This window comes from Boleophthalmus pectinirostris, unplaced genomic scaffold (assembly GCF_026225935.1).
Source record: "Boleophthalmus pectinirostris isolate CB_2022bp ecotype Guang Dong unplaced genomic scaffold, ASM2622593v1 HiC_scaffold_7, whole genome shotgun sequence".
NCBI classification, from domain to species: Eukaryota; Metazoa; Chordata; class Actinopteri; order Gobiiformes; family Gobiidae; genus Boleophthalmus; species Boleophthalmus pectinirostris.
In genome coordinates, this window is record NW_026571473.1 from 38,890,879 (window position 1) to 38,905,048 (window position 14,170).

General features: G+C 45.2%; 1 protein-coding gene and 1 pseudogene across 2 annotated transcripts in view; one reads left to right on the plus strand and one right to left on the minus strand.

Moving 5' to 3' along the window:
* rabgap1l2 (RAB GTPase activating protein 1-like 2) overlaps positions 1-3,196 on the plus strand; it is a 63,980-nt gene extending 60,784 nt beyond the window's left edge. For both annotated transcript variants that reach the window (XM_055165193.1, XM_055165192.1), the window contains 2 exons: positions 1,215-1,415; positions 2,397-3,196. In XM_055165193.1, coding sequence (XP_055021168.1) covers positions 1,215-1,415; positions 2,397-2,564 — 369 coding nt within the window. In that variant the 3' untranslated portion in view covers positions 2,565-3,196. The remainder of the gene's footprint in view (positions 1-1,214; positions 1,416-2,396) is intronic.
* A 4,572-nt stretch (positions 3,197-7,768) lies between these two features.
* LOC110174682 (interferon-induced protein 44-like) overlaps positions 7,769-14,170 on the minus strand; it is a 12,834-nt pseudogene continuing 6,432 nt past the window's right edge.

Genomic DNA, 14,170 nt, shown 5'->3' on the forward strand with positions numbered 1-14,170 from the left:
GACCAGGACTGAACCAGGACTAAGACCAGGACTAGACAGGACAGACCAGGACTAAACCAGGACTGAACCAGGACTAGACCAGGACTGAGACCAGGACTGAACCAGGACTAACCAGGACTAGACCAGGACTGAACCAGGACTAAACCAGGACGAGACCAGGACTAAACCAGGACTAGACCAGGACTAGACCAGGACCCAGGACTGAACCAGGACTGAACCAGGACTGAACCAGGACTAAACCAGGACTAGACCAGGACTAAACCAGGACTAAACCAGGACTGAACCAGGACTGACCAGGACTAAACCAGGACTAGACCAGGACGAGAACCAGGACTGAACCAGGACTGAACCAGGACTGAAACCAGGACTAAACCAGGAGTAGAACCAGGACTGAACCAGGACTGAACCAGGAGTGAACCAGGACTAAACCAGGACTAAACCAGGATGAGACCAGGACTAAACCAGGTCTAAACCAGGACTAAACCAGGACTGAACCAGGACTGAACCAGGACTAAACCAGGACTAAACCAGGACTAAACCAGGACTAAACCAGGACTGAACCAGGACCAGGAACCAGGACTAACCAGGACTAAACCAGGACTGAACCAGGAATGAACCAGGAATGAACCAGGACTGAACCAGGACTGAACCAGGACTAAATTAGGACTAGACCAGGACTGAAACCAGGACTAGACCAGGACTAAACAGACTAGACCAGGACTAAGGACTGAACCAGGACTAAACCAGGACGAGACCAGGACTAAACCAGGACTAAACCAGGACTGAACCAGGACCGAATGAGGACTAGACTAGGACTAGACCAGGACTGAACCAGGACTAGACCAGGACTAAATCAGAACTAGACCAGGACTAGGCCAGGACTGAACCAGGACTAGACCAGGACTAGACCAGGACTAGACCAGGACTAGACCAGGACTAAACCAGGACTAAACCAGGACTAAACCAGGACTAAACCAGGACTAAACCAGGACTGAATTAGGATTAACCCAGGACTGGACCAGGACTAAACCAGTGTCATTCGCGGAGTATAAATAAACAAATTTTTTTGTTTTTGTTTTTCGTTTTTTTTTTTTTCCGGACTTGACGAACTTTTAAAAACGTTTCAAAACCGCTCAGCGTGCCAGCAGTCAGCCACAAGAGCAGCCAACCACGAAAGCGCTGACGTTGTTGTGTTTGTGTTGCTCGTGTTTCAGAGTAAAGTGTCGGGCTGCGAGCGCTGCAGAGGGCTCTTCTCCTCCACAGACCCGCTCCGGCCCGGCTCTCCCAGAGGAGGCGGCGCTCACACGGAGCCCGCGGACGAGGAGCACGACGGGCTGAAGGAACAACTCCGACACCTGGAGCTGGAGCTGGCACAGACCAAACTACAACTGGTGGAGGCTCGCTGTCGCATCCAGGTCAGACCAGCTCACGGTCTGCACCTGGTCTAGTCCTGGTCTAGTCCTGGTCTAGTCCTGGTCTACACCTGGTCCTGGTCTAGTCCTGGTCTACCTGGTCTACACCTGGTCTAGTCACCTGGTCTAGTCCTGGTCTACACCTGGTCTAGTCTACACCTGGTCTAGTCCTGGTCTACACCTGGTCTAGTCCTGGTCTAGTCCTGGTCTACACCTGGTCTACACCTGGTCTACACCTGGTCTACACCTGGTCTAGGTCTTGGTCTAGTCCTGGTCTACACCTGGTCTACACCTGGTCTAGTCCTGGTTTAGTCCTGGTCTAGTCCTGGTTTAGACCTGGTTTAGACCTGGTTTAGGCCTGGTTTAGACCTGGTTTAGACCTGGTTTAGACCTGATTTTAGACCTGGTTTAGACCTGGTTTAGACCTATTTTTAGTCCTGGTTTAGACCTGGTTTAGACCTGGTTTAGGCCTGGTTTAGACCTAGTTTAGTCCTGGTTTAGACCTGGTTTAGACCTGGTTTAGGCCTGGTTTAGACCTGGTTTAGTCCTGGTTCATTTCTGGTTTAGTCCTGTCTTAGATCTGGTTCAGTTCTGGTTTAGTCTTGGTTTAGACCTGTTTTAGGCCTGGTCTAGACCTGGTTTAGACCTAGTTTAGTCCTGGTTAATCTGGTTTTAGACCTGGTTTAGTCCTGGTTCAGTCCTGGTTCAGTCCTGGTTCAGTCCTTGTTCAGTCCTGGTTTAGACCTGTTTTAGTCCTAGTTTTAGACCTGTTTTAGTCCTAGTTTTAGTCCTGGTTTAGTCCTGGTTCAGTCCTGGTTTAGACCTGGTTTAGTCCTGGTTTAGACCTGGTTTAGACCTTTTTTAGACCTGTTTTAGTCCTAGTTTTAGTCCTGGTTCAGTCCTGGTTCAGTGCCTAGTTTTAGACCTGTTTTAGTCCTGGTTTAGTCCCGGTCTTTTATCCGTGTTGTGTTTGTGTTTGTTCAGGAGCTGGAGCATCAGAGAGGAGTCCTGATGAGCGAAGTCCAGGCCGCCAAAAACTCCTGGTTCAGCAAAACTCTGGGCTCCCTCAAGTCTTCCTCCTCTTCCTCTCCGTCCTCCTCGTCCTCTTCCTCGCAGCAGACCCCGTCCTCCCCGAAGGACGGCCCGGCATAACCCCCCCCCCCGGTCCCGGTCCGTCCCCTCGGTCCGTCCCAGGACTCTGCAGACTCTCCGGACTTTTGCAGCGTCCCAAAGTCTTAAGGCCAAAAGGAGGAGGAGCGACTGGTGTTTTTTTGTTTTTCCCTGGGCTGCAGCTCCGCCCGGTGGCCAAACGTCGCCACTGCAGGATCACCTTTTTTATTTACTAATTCAAAAGCACCGTCTGCAGCTTTAAAGACGCACTGTGGAACTTTTCCGGTGGGGAACACGCCGCCTGCTCGTCTCGCCAAAGAGCGGGAACGACTTTCTCTGGAATGTTCCGCAGTCGCCACGTTTACATGAGAGATTTAATTCCGAATAAAAATCATTTAATTCTGAGTAAAAATGTATTACGCTTAAAAAAAAAAAAAAAAAATGTTTAAATGAAAAATGGAAAAAAACGGAACCAGGACTGAACTGTTTTTAGTCTTGGTCTGGTCCTTGTCTCGGTCCCGGTCTCAGTTCCAGTCTGATCCCAGACCTGGTTTAGTCCTGGTTTAGTCCTGGTTCAGTCCTGGTCTAGTCCCGGTTTAGTCCTGGTCTAGTCCCGGTTTAGTCCCGGTTTAGTCCCGGTCCAGTCCCGGTTTAGTCCCGGTTTAGTCCTGGTTTAGTCCTGTCCTTTAGTCCTGGTCCAGTCCTGGTTTAGTCCTGGTTTAGTCCTGGTTTTCCCCTGGTTTAGTCCTGTTTAGTCCTGGTTTAGTCCTGGTCCTAGTCCTGGTCCTGGTAGTCCTGGTCTAGTCCTGGTTTAGTCCTGGTCCAGTCCTGGTTTAGTCCTGGTTCAGTCCTGGTTCAGTCCTGGTCCTAGTCCTAGTCCTGGTTCAGTCCTAGTCCTGGTTTAGTCCCAGTTCAGTCCCGATTTAGTCCCGATTTTGTCCCGATTTAGTCCTGGTTCAGTCCTAATTTAGACCTGGTTTAGTCCTGGTCTAGACCTGGTTTAGTCCTGGCCTAGTCCCAGTTCAGTCCTGGTTCAGTCCTGGTTTAGTCCTGGTTCAGGTCAGATCTGTGGAGAGGCGATCCGCTCACAGTAAAAACACACGTGTCTTTCAAGCCACTAAAACCGAAATGCCACATCACGGAACATTTCAGGCTCATGGAGACGAGCAGGTGGCAGACATACGAAGAATTTACCCAGAACTTTAAAGGCGCACTGTGGAACTTTTCTGGACATAGACACACCTCTCGCTTTGCCCGGAATGTTCCACAATACGGCATTAAACTTAAACTTGCATTTCTTCAACTTATGGCCGTTTTTATTTTTTGTAAAAGCACACTTTCCGATCTGACCCGTAAACTTGGGCCGCGTGTTGTTGTCGCACTGCGGAACATTCCTGCCGAAGCTACAGCGTCACCGCGGAGACGACCAGAAAAGTCCCGTAGTGCACCTTTAGAAAGAAAAACATAGAAAGTGCTTTGTAAGTCCTCATTGCGATCTTGTCATTTTTTTTTTTTTTTTTAATATTGTACAAATGTTTTAAAGCGACCGGGATTTTTTTGTACCGACCGGATCCAAACGCCTTCGAAAGCACAGTTTGTGACGCCAAGTGACTAAAAGTGTAAATACGTTTTATTTTCGACAACGGTTTTATTTCCCAACGTCGAGAAGGAGTTCGAACGTCGACGGGGGGGAATTCGCTTCACGGTTCGTTCGTTGACGTCTCGAAATCGTACAAAATCGCACCGTGTCTTTAAAAAAAATTTTAAAAACTGTAAAGAAGAGGACTGAAGGAAAGCGACGTCAGCTCCAGTCAAATGAAGCTCATCGAGGGTGAATTTAGAGCTCCTTAGAAGGAATAGGTCAGGATTTACGGACAAAATACCGAAATAAAAACGCCGGGGTCATGAAGAGCAGGTGAATACGAACATTTTAAGACCAAAATAAGGAGTCTGACAGCAGCATGTACGGAGAAAGAGGCCACGTTTTCTCAATACGAAGTGGAACGGAGCCGGAAGTGCGTCCATTAAGCTGCATCATTTGCCCCAATGTCAGAAATTTCAACTTGTACCCAATTTTAAAATGTGACAACACCAGTTAAAATAAAATCTGTGGAATATTTGCTCAAGTGAATAAAATCTACTGGGTCCAACAAGACTCTTAAGTTAACGGTGTCCACAAGGCTCTGGCCGAAAAATCTGTTTTTCTCAAAAAACTCTAAAAATAATAAATTTAGGGCCGTGGTGGATTTCCAAATATGGTCGGTTCCTGGTTGCAGATTTGGCCTCGATGAGCTTCGTTTGGCTGCTTTGGGACGCCGCGGGTGACGTCACGCTCACTTCGTCCACTTCTTCGAACGGTTTACGGTTGAAACTTCTCGCCGTTTTAGTTGTAAGGACGTAAATTGCGAAACGTTTGTTCGAGACGAAGTTCGTTTTGAAGATTTTTAGTTTTTTTTTTTAATCCAGCCAAATGTTCGGTTGTAGTTTCCACTGCTTCCTTTTTTCTCCCGTCCAGGCAAAAATGTGCGGACTTCCCCCTCCCCAGACACCTCCTCTGGCGATGCTCAGCGTGGAGGAGCAGCGACTCTACTCCGAGCTCCACCTGTCGACCGTTTTCTTTTCGTTAAACCTGATTTTCACTGTGTCATTATTCACCACGATGAGTTTCTAAACGCTTTTCAGAGACCAGAGTGGGGAAAGTTATCAACAACTACCATGCTAACGTGCACTTCCTGATTATCGGGCAAGAAAAAGCGTTATAATTAGCTGCGGAAAGTACACAGGGAGTTATTTTGACCTCAAGAGCTGCTTAATGAAAATATCTGTTCTGGGGAAAGTCACGTTTTGCTCAAATACATGAAAAAAAAATAAAAATAAAAATCAGGTACAGTTTTTTTTCACCGTAATGTGCCATAATTGTTCATCAGTCCAAATGTTGTGACAAATTGGTGTTAAGTTTGTAATAATAATATAAGAATAACACACAAGAGCTCCGTGTATTATTTGTTTTTTGGGGATTTCAATTAAGAACGAAAAACAATAAAATGGGAAAACAGTTTATTTCATTTTTCCGTTTTAGTGTCAAACAAAAAAACTGATTTCGACGTCTATTTCAATCCCTGTATCGTTTGTTCATTTGTGTTTCAATATAAAATAAAATAAAAATAAGAAATGAAAACCCAACCCAAAATGAAAAAACTGATAATGATTTGTTTTTTTCTGTTTTCAATTTTGTGTTTCAATTGAAAATGGAAAAAAAAAAGAATAACGACCGTTTCCCGTTTACGTGACTTAAATTGCGATACTGGACTAAACCAGGACTAAACCAGGTCTGGGATCAGACAGGATCCAGACCGGGGCTGAGACCAGGACTTAGACCAGGACCAGACCGGGACTGAGACTGGGACCAGACTGGGATCAGACCTGCACCAGACCGAGGCCAGACAGAGGCCAGACCATGATTGAGACCGGGACCAGACCGGGACCAGACCGGGACCAGACCGGGACCAGACCGGGACCAGACCGAGACCAGACCAGGACCAGACCATGATTGAGACTGGGACTGAGACGACCAGACTGCGACCAAGACCAGACTGGGACTGAGACCAGACCGGGACTGAGACTGGGACCAGACTGGGAGCAGACCGAGACCAGAACGACACCAGACCGTGATTGAGACCAGGTCTGAGACTGGGACCAGACCAGGACCAGACCATGATTGAGACTGGGACCGAGACGACCAGACTGCGACCGAGACCAGACCGGGACTGAGACTGGGACCAGACTGGGACCAGACCAGGACTGAAAACGGTTTAGTCCTGGTTTAGTCCTGGCCTAGTCTTGGTTTAGTCCTGGTTCAGTCCTGGTTCAGTCCGGCATCTCAGTTCAAGTCACGGAAACGTTTAATGGCCATTATCCATTTTGTTTTGTTTTTTGTTCATTTAAACCCAAAATCGAAAACTGAAAAAACGAATCATGATCTGTTTTTTTTTTCATTTTGGTTTTGGAGACAAATAATGAAGAAAACTGTTTTTTTTTGTTTTTTGTTTTGAAAAACGAATGAACGAATGACACACAGATTAACTTTTACTTTCAAACCCGGAAGACGTTTGGAAACTTGCGGATGACGACTTCCTTTGGGCTCTGACACAAAATCTGGGAAAACTGAGAAAATGCTTCAGTTTCTTCATCTAGACGTCGTTGTAATTCTTAAATTTTTCCTTTTATAAATATTTTGAATTAATTTGTGTTTTATAATTTGTCTAACTCTGTTTACTTCACCGGAAATTCGCTTATTTCCAAACGTCTTGAACTGTTATCCGAGCAAAAGTTGTATTTATTTATCAAATGTGGATCCTTCTGAAGTTATCACAAAATTACTCCCAGTAAATTTAGATTTTTTTGTTTTATTTTAAGTTTTAATTTGAAAAAAATTCCCCAGATGTGTTTTTAACGGTAACACATCGTTTATTTAGATCGCTGTGTTCCTTTTATTGTTTTTGAAATTGTTATATTCACCATAACCATCATAACAGTTTCATAAGCTTCACTTTTGTTTTTTTCGTCTCCCGTCCGTTTGCTCTTCGTGCTAAGTCGCTCCCCCTCCAGCGCGCTTATAAAACTACAGCACATCTTATCAGGTTCGTGAAGACGTCGCGTATCGTTTTGCGTCGTGCTTTTTTTTTTTTTTTTTTTTCCTACATTTACGGAGAATCGTCGCGCGGGAGCATGAGTGGGTTTGAAAAAAAGGGCCCGGGAGAGATCGCTAGATGATTCAAACACGCATGGATGACTCTAAAAAAAACCTCTTCTCGCAGGTTTTCGTTTTTTTTTTTCTTCTTTAAATTCCAAGTGTTTTCGTCGCCGTGAGCGGATCGGACCTGTGACTCTGCCTTAAGGCGCCGCCCGCTCGACTCCGTTCCGATACGTTTTAATGCCATAGTGTGGAACATTCCGGTCAAAGCCATAACGCGTCGACGGAGAAACGTGACAAACTGTACGTTGTTCGTTTCGACGACTGAAGGGAGCGAGTCTGTACTAACCCCACACTTTTGCCATGTGCGTAAACCTTTTTTTTTTCTCGAGCACAGAACTTTTATTTTGTATTTTAAATGACTAATTGTTGTTTTAAAAAAAAGAAGGACAATAGCCAATTTGTATGTCTTCATTTGGTTTGAACAGTGCGAGAGTCGTTTTGGTGTCATGTTTATCGTACGATCAGAGCATTGAAATGAACAGAATCCAACTTAATAAACTCAAACTTTAATTGTGTCGTTCTCATTCTTTTTATTACCGAACAGTGGCAAAATAACACTACTCTTGAAATTAAAACAAGTGGAAATAAAATAAAATAACATATCAACAGTCAACTATTTTAATTCTGTCTTGTATTAACCGCAAACACGTAACATATAACTTGACTTTGTTTCATTTTGAGAAAAACCTTAGAAATGAGGGAACAAAAGACTGACCTACGGAAGCCGAGAGGGGTCACAACAAACGCAAACGCCACAACAAATACAAATGCGGCAACACAACAGAAAGCCACAACAAACCCAAAAAAAAGCCACAACAACCCAAAAAAAGCCACAACGGAAATGGCCGCGAGACTCTATTTTAATGCAAACGCCGCAACAAATACAAATGCCACAACACAAATGCAAATGCTGCAACACATTAAAAAGCCACAACACATTAAAAAGCTACAACAAATGAAAAAGCCACAACGGAAATGACCGCGGGACTCTATTTTAATGCAAACGTCGCAACAAATACAAACGCCACAACACAAACGCAAATGCCACAACACATTAAAAAGCCACAACACATTAAAAAGCCACAATGGAAGTGACCGCGGGACTCTATTTTCTGAAGGACCGATCGAGCGGCAAGCGAAGAAGAAGAAACACAAAATGAAACCAATAATGATAAAACAATAAATTACTTTTAACTTACGTTTCTAACTTCTCCGTTCCTTTACTTTTCACGTTGTAGTTCTTCTTCTTCACTTGCCGCTTGATCAGTCCGATGGAAAATAGAGTCCCGCGGTCACTTTCGTTGTGGCTTTTTAATGTGTTGTGGCTTTTTAATGTGTTGTGGCTTTTTGTTGTGTTGTCACTTTTTAATGTGTTGTGGCTTTTTAACGTGTTGCGACTTTTTAACGTGTTGCGGCTTTTTAACGTGTTTCTGCTTTTTAACGTGTTGCGGCTTTTTAACGTGTTGTGGCTTTTTAATGCGTTGTGGCTTTTTAGTGTGCTGTGGCTTTTTAGTGTGTTGTGGCTTTTTAATGTGTTGTGGCTTTTTAATGTTGTGGCTTTTTAATGCGTTGCAGCATTTGCGTTTGTATTTGTTGCGGCGTTTGCATTAAAATAGAGTCCCGCGGTCATTTCCGTTGTGGCTTTTTTTGGTGTGTTGTGGCTTTCTGTTGTGTTGTCGCATTTGCATTTGTTGCGGCGTTTGCGTTTGTTGTGACCCCTCTCGGCTTCCGTAGGTCAGTCCTTTGTTCCCTCATTTCTAAGATTTTTCTCAAAATGAAACAAAGTCAAGTCATTTTTATTTTTATACCATATTTAAAGGGATGATTCAGAGAAAACAGTGGCCACTTGAGCGTGCACTAAAGCTGTTCTACGTATTTATTGTGGTAAAACTTGTTGCTGTAAAACTCTTACTTTGTATAAATATGATATACACAGAGCCTGTTGATACAAACATCGAAAATATATGGAAAAGTGTTGGTCTTTTGGTGGATATGGCAGTGAACCACTTTAAAGTTGGAGTGAGGAAGCTTATTTTATTTAACATGTTTAGCAGAAGCACATTTTTGGAAGTTTCGGAGTGCACTTTCTGGTAGGAGGCGATTATTTGACTTTGGAGTTGCTGAGGCGGTCGCTGAAGTCGTCGAAGTAATTATCGGCGAATCGCAGAATCTGCTGCAGAGCTGAAAGTACCAGGATGTCCACGGGAAACTCCAGCTCCAGCTCCTCACTGTAGTTCTTCAGAGGGAGAACACAGGACAGAGGCAGACCCAGACGAGCACTGGCCTCCTGCAACTAAACAACAAACAGTATTTGGATTATTATTATTATTATTATTTAGCTTTACAACCCTCAGTATAAAGAACTTAAGACCTGTTCAGACCGCGGCGTCAGAGCGTCCAGTTTCTGTGCAGAGTTTATGTGGACGCGCGTCTAGGGCGTCCTGCGTTTTTGCGGCGCGTCTTTGGGCATCAGTGCGGCACGTCTTGAGCGTTCAGGCGCCGACGCTCTAGACGCGTGTCCCAGGCGTCAGCGTCAGAAGTTGAAAATGCTAAAACTAGAAACTAAAACTTTTCACATTGGAAGCGCCACATCGACCAGTCAGGTACGAGTATCCAGTGACGTAGCGGCGTTATTATCAGGAAGAAAGAGAAAGACTCAAGAACCGGAGCCGCAAACATTAGAGGAGAATAAATATATACACCACAATCATCAAACGGATCACGAGGACTACATCAAGACTGATCCAGCGTCATTAGCGGAGTATACATCTTTATACACCGCAGTCGTCGAGCCGATCACCTCCGCTGATGGTTTTATGTAATAAAAACACTAAAGTCTTTCTCAGTTTGCTCTGACATTGTTTAGAAAAAAGACTGGGACCGGGCTCTTGTTTCTAGGGCAACGGTCGCGCATCCTGTTCGTCTACGGCGTCCAAGACGCGCATCAGGGGCGTCTAAACTCAAATGCAAAGGCGTCCAAATAGAGGTGTCTAGGACATTTTTATGACGCCATGGTCTGAATGGACCATTAGATGAACTATACCTGACTGTCTTCAAACACATGAAAAACAAAACTAATTCATTTGTAACAGTTTGCAGTGGTCCAAAGTTGTTCTTCACTTATCTTATGATTGAAATAAAGACTCGTTACCAGGTCCTTGATATATGGGCTCTTGTAGACACTGGTCAGATCCTCCTTCACTATGGGACAGGCCTCGCCACTTTGGTGACCAGGGCCAGCTGAGGGATGCCTGCACAGACACACTCACATTCAGAGTCATGTACACACCACACGTGGACACTAGGGGGCGCACACTGACCCAGCAGGTTGGCTTTGCGACGCACAGCGGCGAGTTTGGCCTCCAGTTTGTCAGGCATGATGGAGATCTTACATCCATCCAGGACAAAGACCAAACAATGAATCTTGTCTTTGAGCTCAGGAGACGAACGATATCCATGAGTCTCAGAGTGAAGAGGAGCAGAGGCATTGAACTGAGGACGAGGAGGAGAGGAAGAGGAGAAGAAGAGAGTTGTTTAGGTCATAGGTCATATAACATTTGTTTGATTAAGGAGAGAGAGTTTTACCTGGTAACAGTCCGGCATGTGACCTTTGAGGATGCTGCTGATGTCATCAATATCAAGCCCCGCCCCCGTGCTGTCCTCCAATCCCATGGTGTCACACAGGATGATTGGCATCTGCTTTCCTTCGCGCCCGGCTTTCACTGAGTACGTGCGGAACTGAGGAGACAGAAAACACTTCAGTCTGCTGCCTAATAAGTCTCTTTTGCTCTGCTGCTCCGAGCCTCTCAACAGTGAAAAGTTAAAAAATTACTATTAAAATACCATATTCATAAATAATAAACAGGAGGTTGATATAAGACGTGGGTGGCCTGGGTGTTGTGTCCATCTTGGTGTCTTGTGTAGTACCTGTGTGGTGAGGCTGGTGGCGCTGGATCCTGACATGGCCTGGCTGGTCACATGACCTTTGAACACGGAGTTGATGGAGTTGAAGAAGCTGGACTTCCCGGCACCCACGGGTCCCACGAGCAGCACCCTCACCTTGGACACAGAGCTGCAGAGAGGCTTGTACGAGGAGACAGTGTCCATGAGCTCCAGCCTCCTGCTGCACAGAGACAGAACAGAACAGACTAACAGAGAGAAGAAAGAACAGACCACGCCCTCTCACACCTCCACCTGACCATAAAAGGACAGACCACGCCCTCTCACACCTCCACCTGACCATAAAAGGACAGACCACGCCCTCTCACACCTCCACCTGACCATAAAAGGACAGACCACGCCCTCTCACACCTCCACCTGACCATAAAAGGACAGACCACGCCCTCTCCACACCTCCACCTCGCCATAAAAGGACAGACCACGCCCTCTCCACACCTTCATCATCGTGCACGTGTTACATGTGGGGGTCTGAATGGTGAGCGAGGGAGTGATACATGGACCAGCGGTCAGGGGATGAGTACTTCGGCAGGTAGAACACAGATTTAACACGTAACACATCAGACACAGATCAGACGCTGTTCTTCTGCCAATAAAAGTCCACACGAAACATCCAAACTCTGCTCACCTCTGAGTGCGCGAGACTGGGACTTGCTTTCATTTGCAGGAGCTCCTCATTATACAAAAATTCAGAGAATATTTTGGGTTCGGGTCAGGTTTGGACAGTAGGCTTCGTGTTGTGTGTAGTCGCGGGTCACTCTGGTGCAGGTTTCAGTTCAAAAGTAGCTGTTTCATGAAATAATATTACAGATTTTGCAGGAGCCCTGAGAACTGTGTCCTACTCCATGTCTTGCTCGCTAGCGCCCCCCTTTTCTAATTTTTTGAGATGGACCAGTACTCAATAATAGTAAAATGCAGATTACACCACTGCACCACTTGGCACTTACTCTGAGAGCCAAACCATGGGCCTCCAAGGCTTCTCCAGCTCCAGGTTCTCTGTCAAACACAACATGAGGAACATGAGGAACATGAGACACACACAGCTCTGTGACTCCACCTGGCATCACCACATTACTGTTTAGTAACAGGTTCAGAGTCTAGACTCTAGGTCAGGAATCATGGTCATAAATTCTGAAGTTGGATATATAATAATGAAAATATTGAGGATAAGTGATCATACTCATTTCATGTTTATGTCCCTGAAACTCTCCAAAAATGATTCTCTACGTACAACCCGATAAAGGTTAAAATGGTTAAAGAGGCAAAAAGCTCCATGGAGGAATGATGACTCAGTCAGGGCACAGAAAAGGGAGTGCCGGAAGGCTGAGCGGAAATGGCGCAAGTCAAACCTCCAGGTTCATTATGAGATTTACAGAGGAACAATGCATATGTACAACTACACTTTGAGTAAAACAAGAGAGAAGTATTTTTCGGACATTATTGGTAATTGCAGTAACAACTCTCGTGTCGTGTTTGCAACAGTGAACAGATTAACAAACCCTCCAGCTCCACTGCCACTAGAACTGATTTCCACATCTAAATGTAATGAGTTTGCAGTTTTCTTTAATGACAAAGTTCAGGGCATCAAAAATGCATCAATTCTACAACACAAATAACAAGCTGCAGCCACAGAGACACTTAGAGCTGAATCACTTTGCACCTGTAACTGACAAAACTGTTTTAGAGATCGTTACCAGTCTGAGTTCATCTACTTGCTGCCTGGACATGTTACCCACTAGATTTCTAAAGTCTGTCCTCAACAGTTTACTTTCACCACTCACTCACATAGTTAACATGTCACTTCAATCTGGAACATTCCCAAATGCGTTGAAAACTGCGGTCATTAAGCCTCTCCTAAAGAAGAGCAGTCTTGATGCCACAGTACTGAACAATTTCCGACCCATCTCAAATCTGCCGTTTTTTGGCAAAGTCCTTGAAAAAGCTGTTTACCAACAGCTTACGAACTTTCTCCAAATGAACAACTCCTTTGATGTTTTCCAGTCAGGTTTTAGAGCCTCCACAGCACTGAGACTGCTCTTATCAAGGTGACAAATGACATCCGCCTGAACACTGATGCAGGCAAAGTCTCAGTCTTGATCCTGTTAGATCTGAGTGCTGCTTTTGACACTGTCGATCATGGGATCCTCTTACAGAGACTAGAGGACTGGGTGGGCATCTCTGGTACTGTACTAAACTGGTTCAAGTCCTATCTAGAAGACAGGAAGTATTTTGTTGAAATTGGAAACTGTGTCTCAGATGACATGGCCCTGACCTGTGGGTGGCCTCAGGGGTCAATCCTGGGCCCCCTGTTGTTCAATCTCTACATGCTGCCATTAGGCCAGTTAATAAGCAGCAATAATGTGTCCTACCACAATTATGCAGACGACACTCAGATCTACGTCTCTCTGGCAGCAGGAGACTATGGACCAGTGGAGTCACTTGGTCACTTGCATCCAACAGATCAGTGTGTGGATGCAAAACAACTTTCTCCAGCTAAACTCTGACAAGACTGAAGTCATAGTGTTTGGTCCACAGAAACAAAGGGACAGTGTCAGCAGTCACCTCCAGTCTCTCTCTCTAAAACCTTCAAATCAGGCAAGAAATCTAGGGGTAATAATGGACTCAGACTTGAACTTTAACAGTCACATAAAATCAATAACATCTGCAGCCTTTTACCATCTAAAAAACATAGCAAAAATCAAAGGTTTACTGTCTAAATCAGACTTGGAGAAACTTATCCATGCGTTTGTCTCCAGTAGGTTAGATACTGTAATGGTCTGCTCACTGGTCTCTCCAAACGAGCTGTGAGACGCTGCAGAACATCCAGAACGCTGCAGCTCAGGTCCTTACTCGAACTAGGAAGTACAAGCACATAAGTCCTGGTCTCAGGTCTCTGCACTGGCTCCTGTGGCTCAGAGACTTTAAAGCAGCTCTG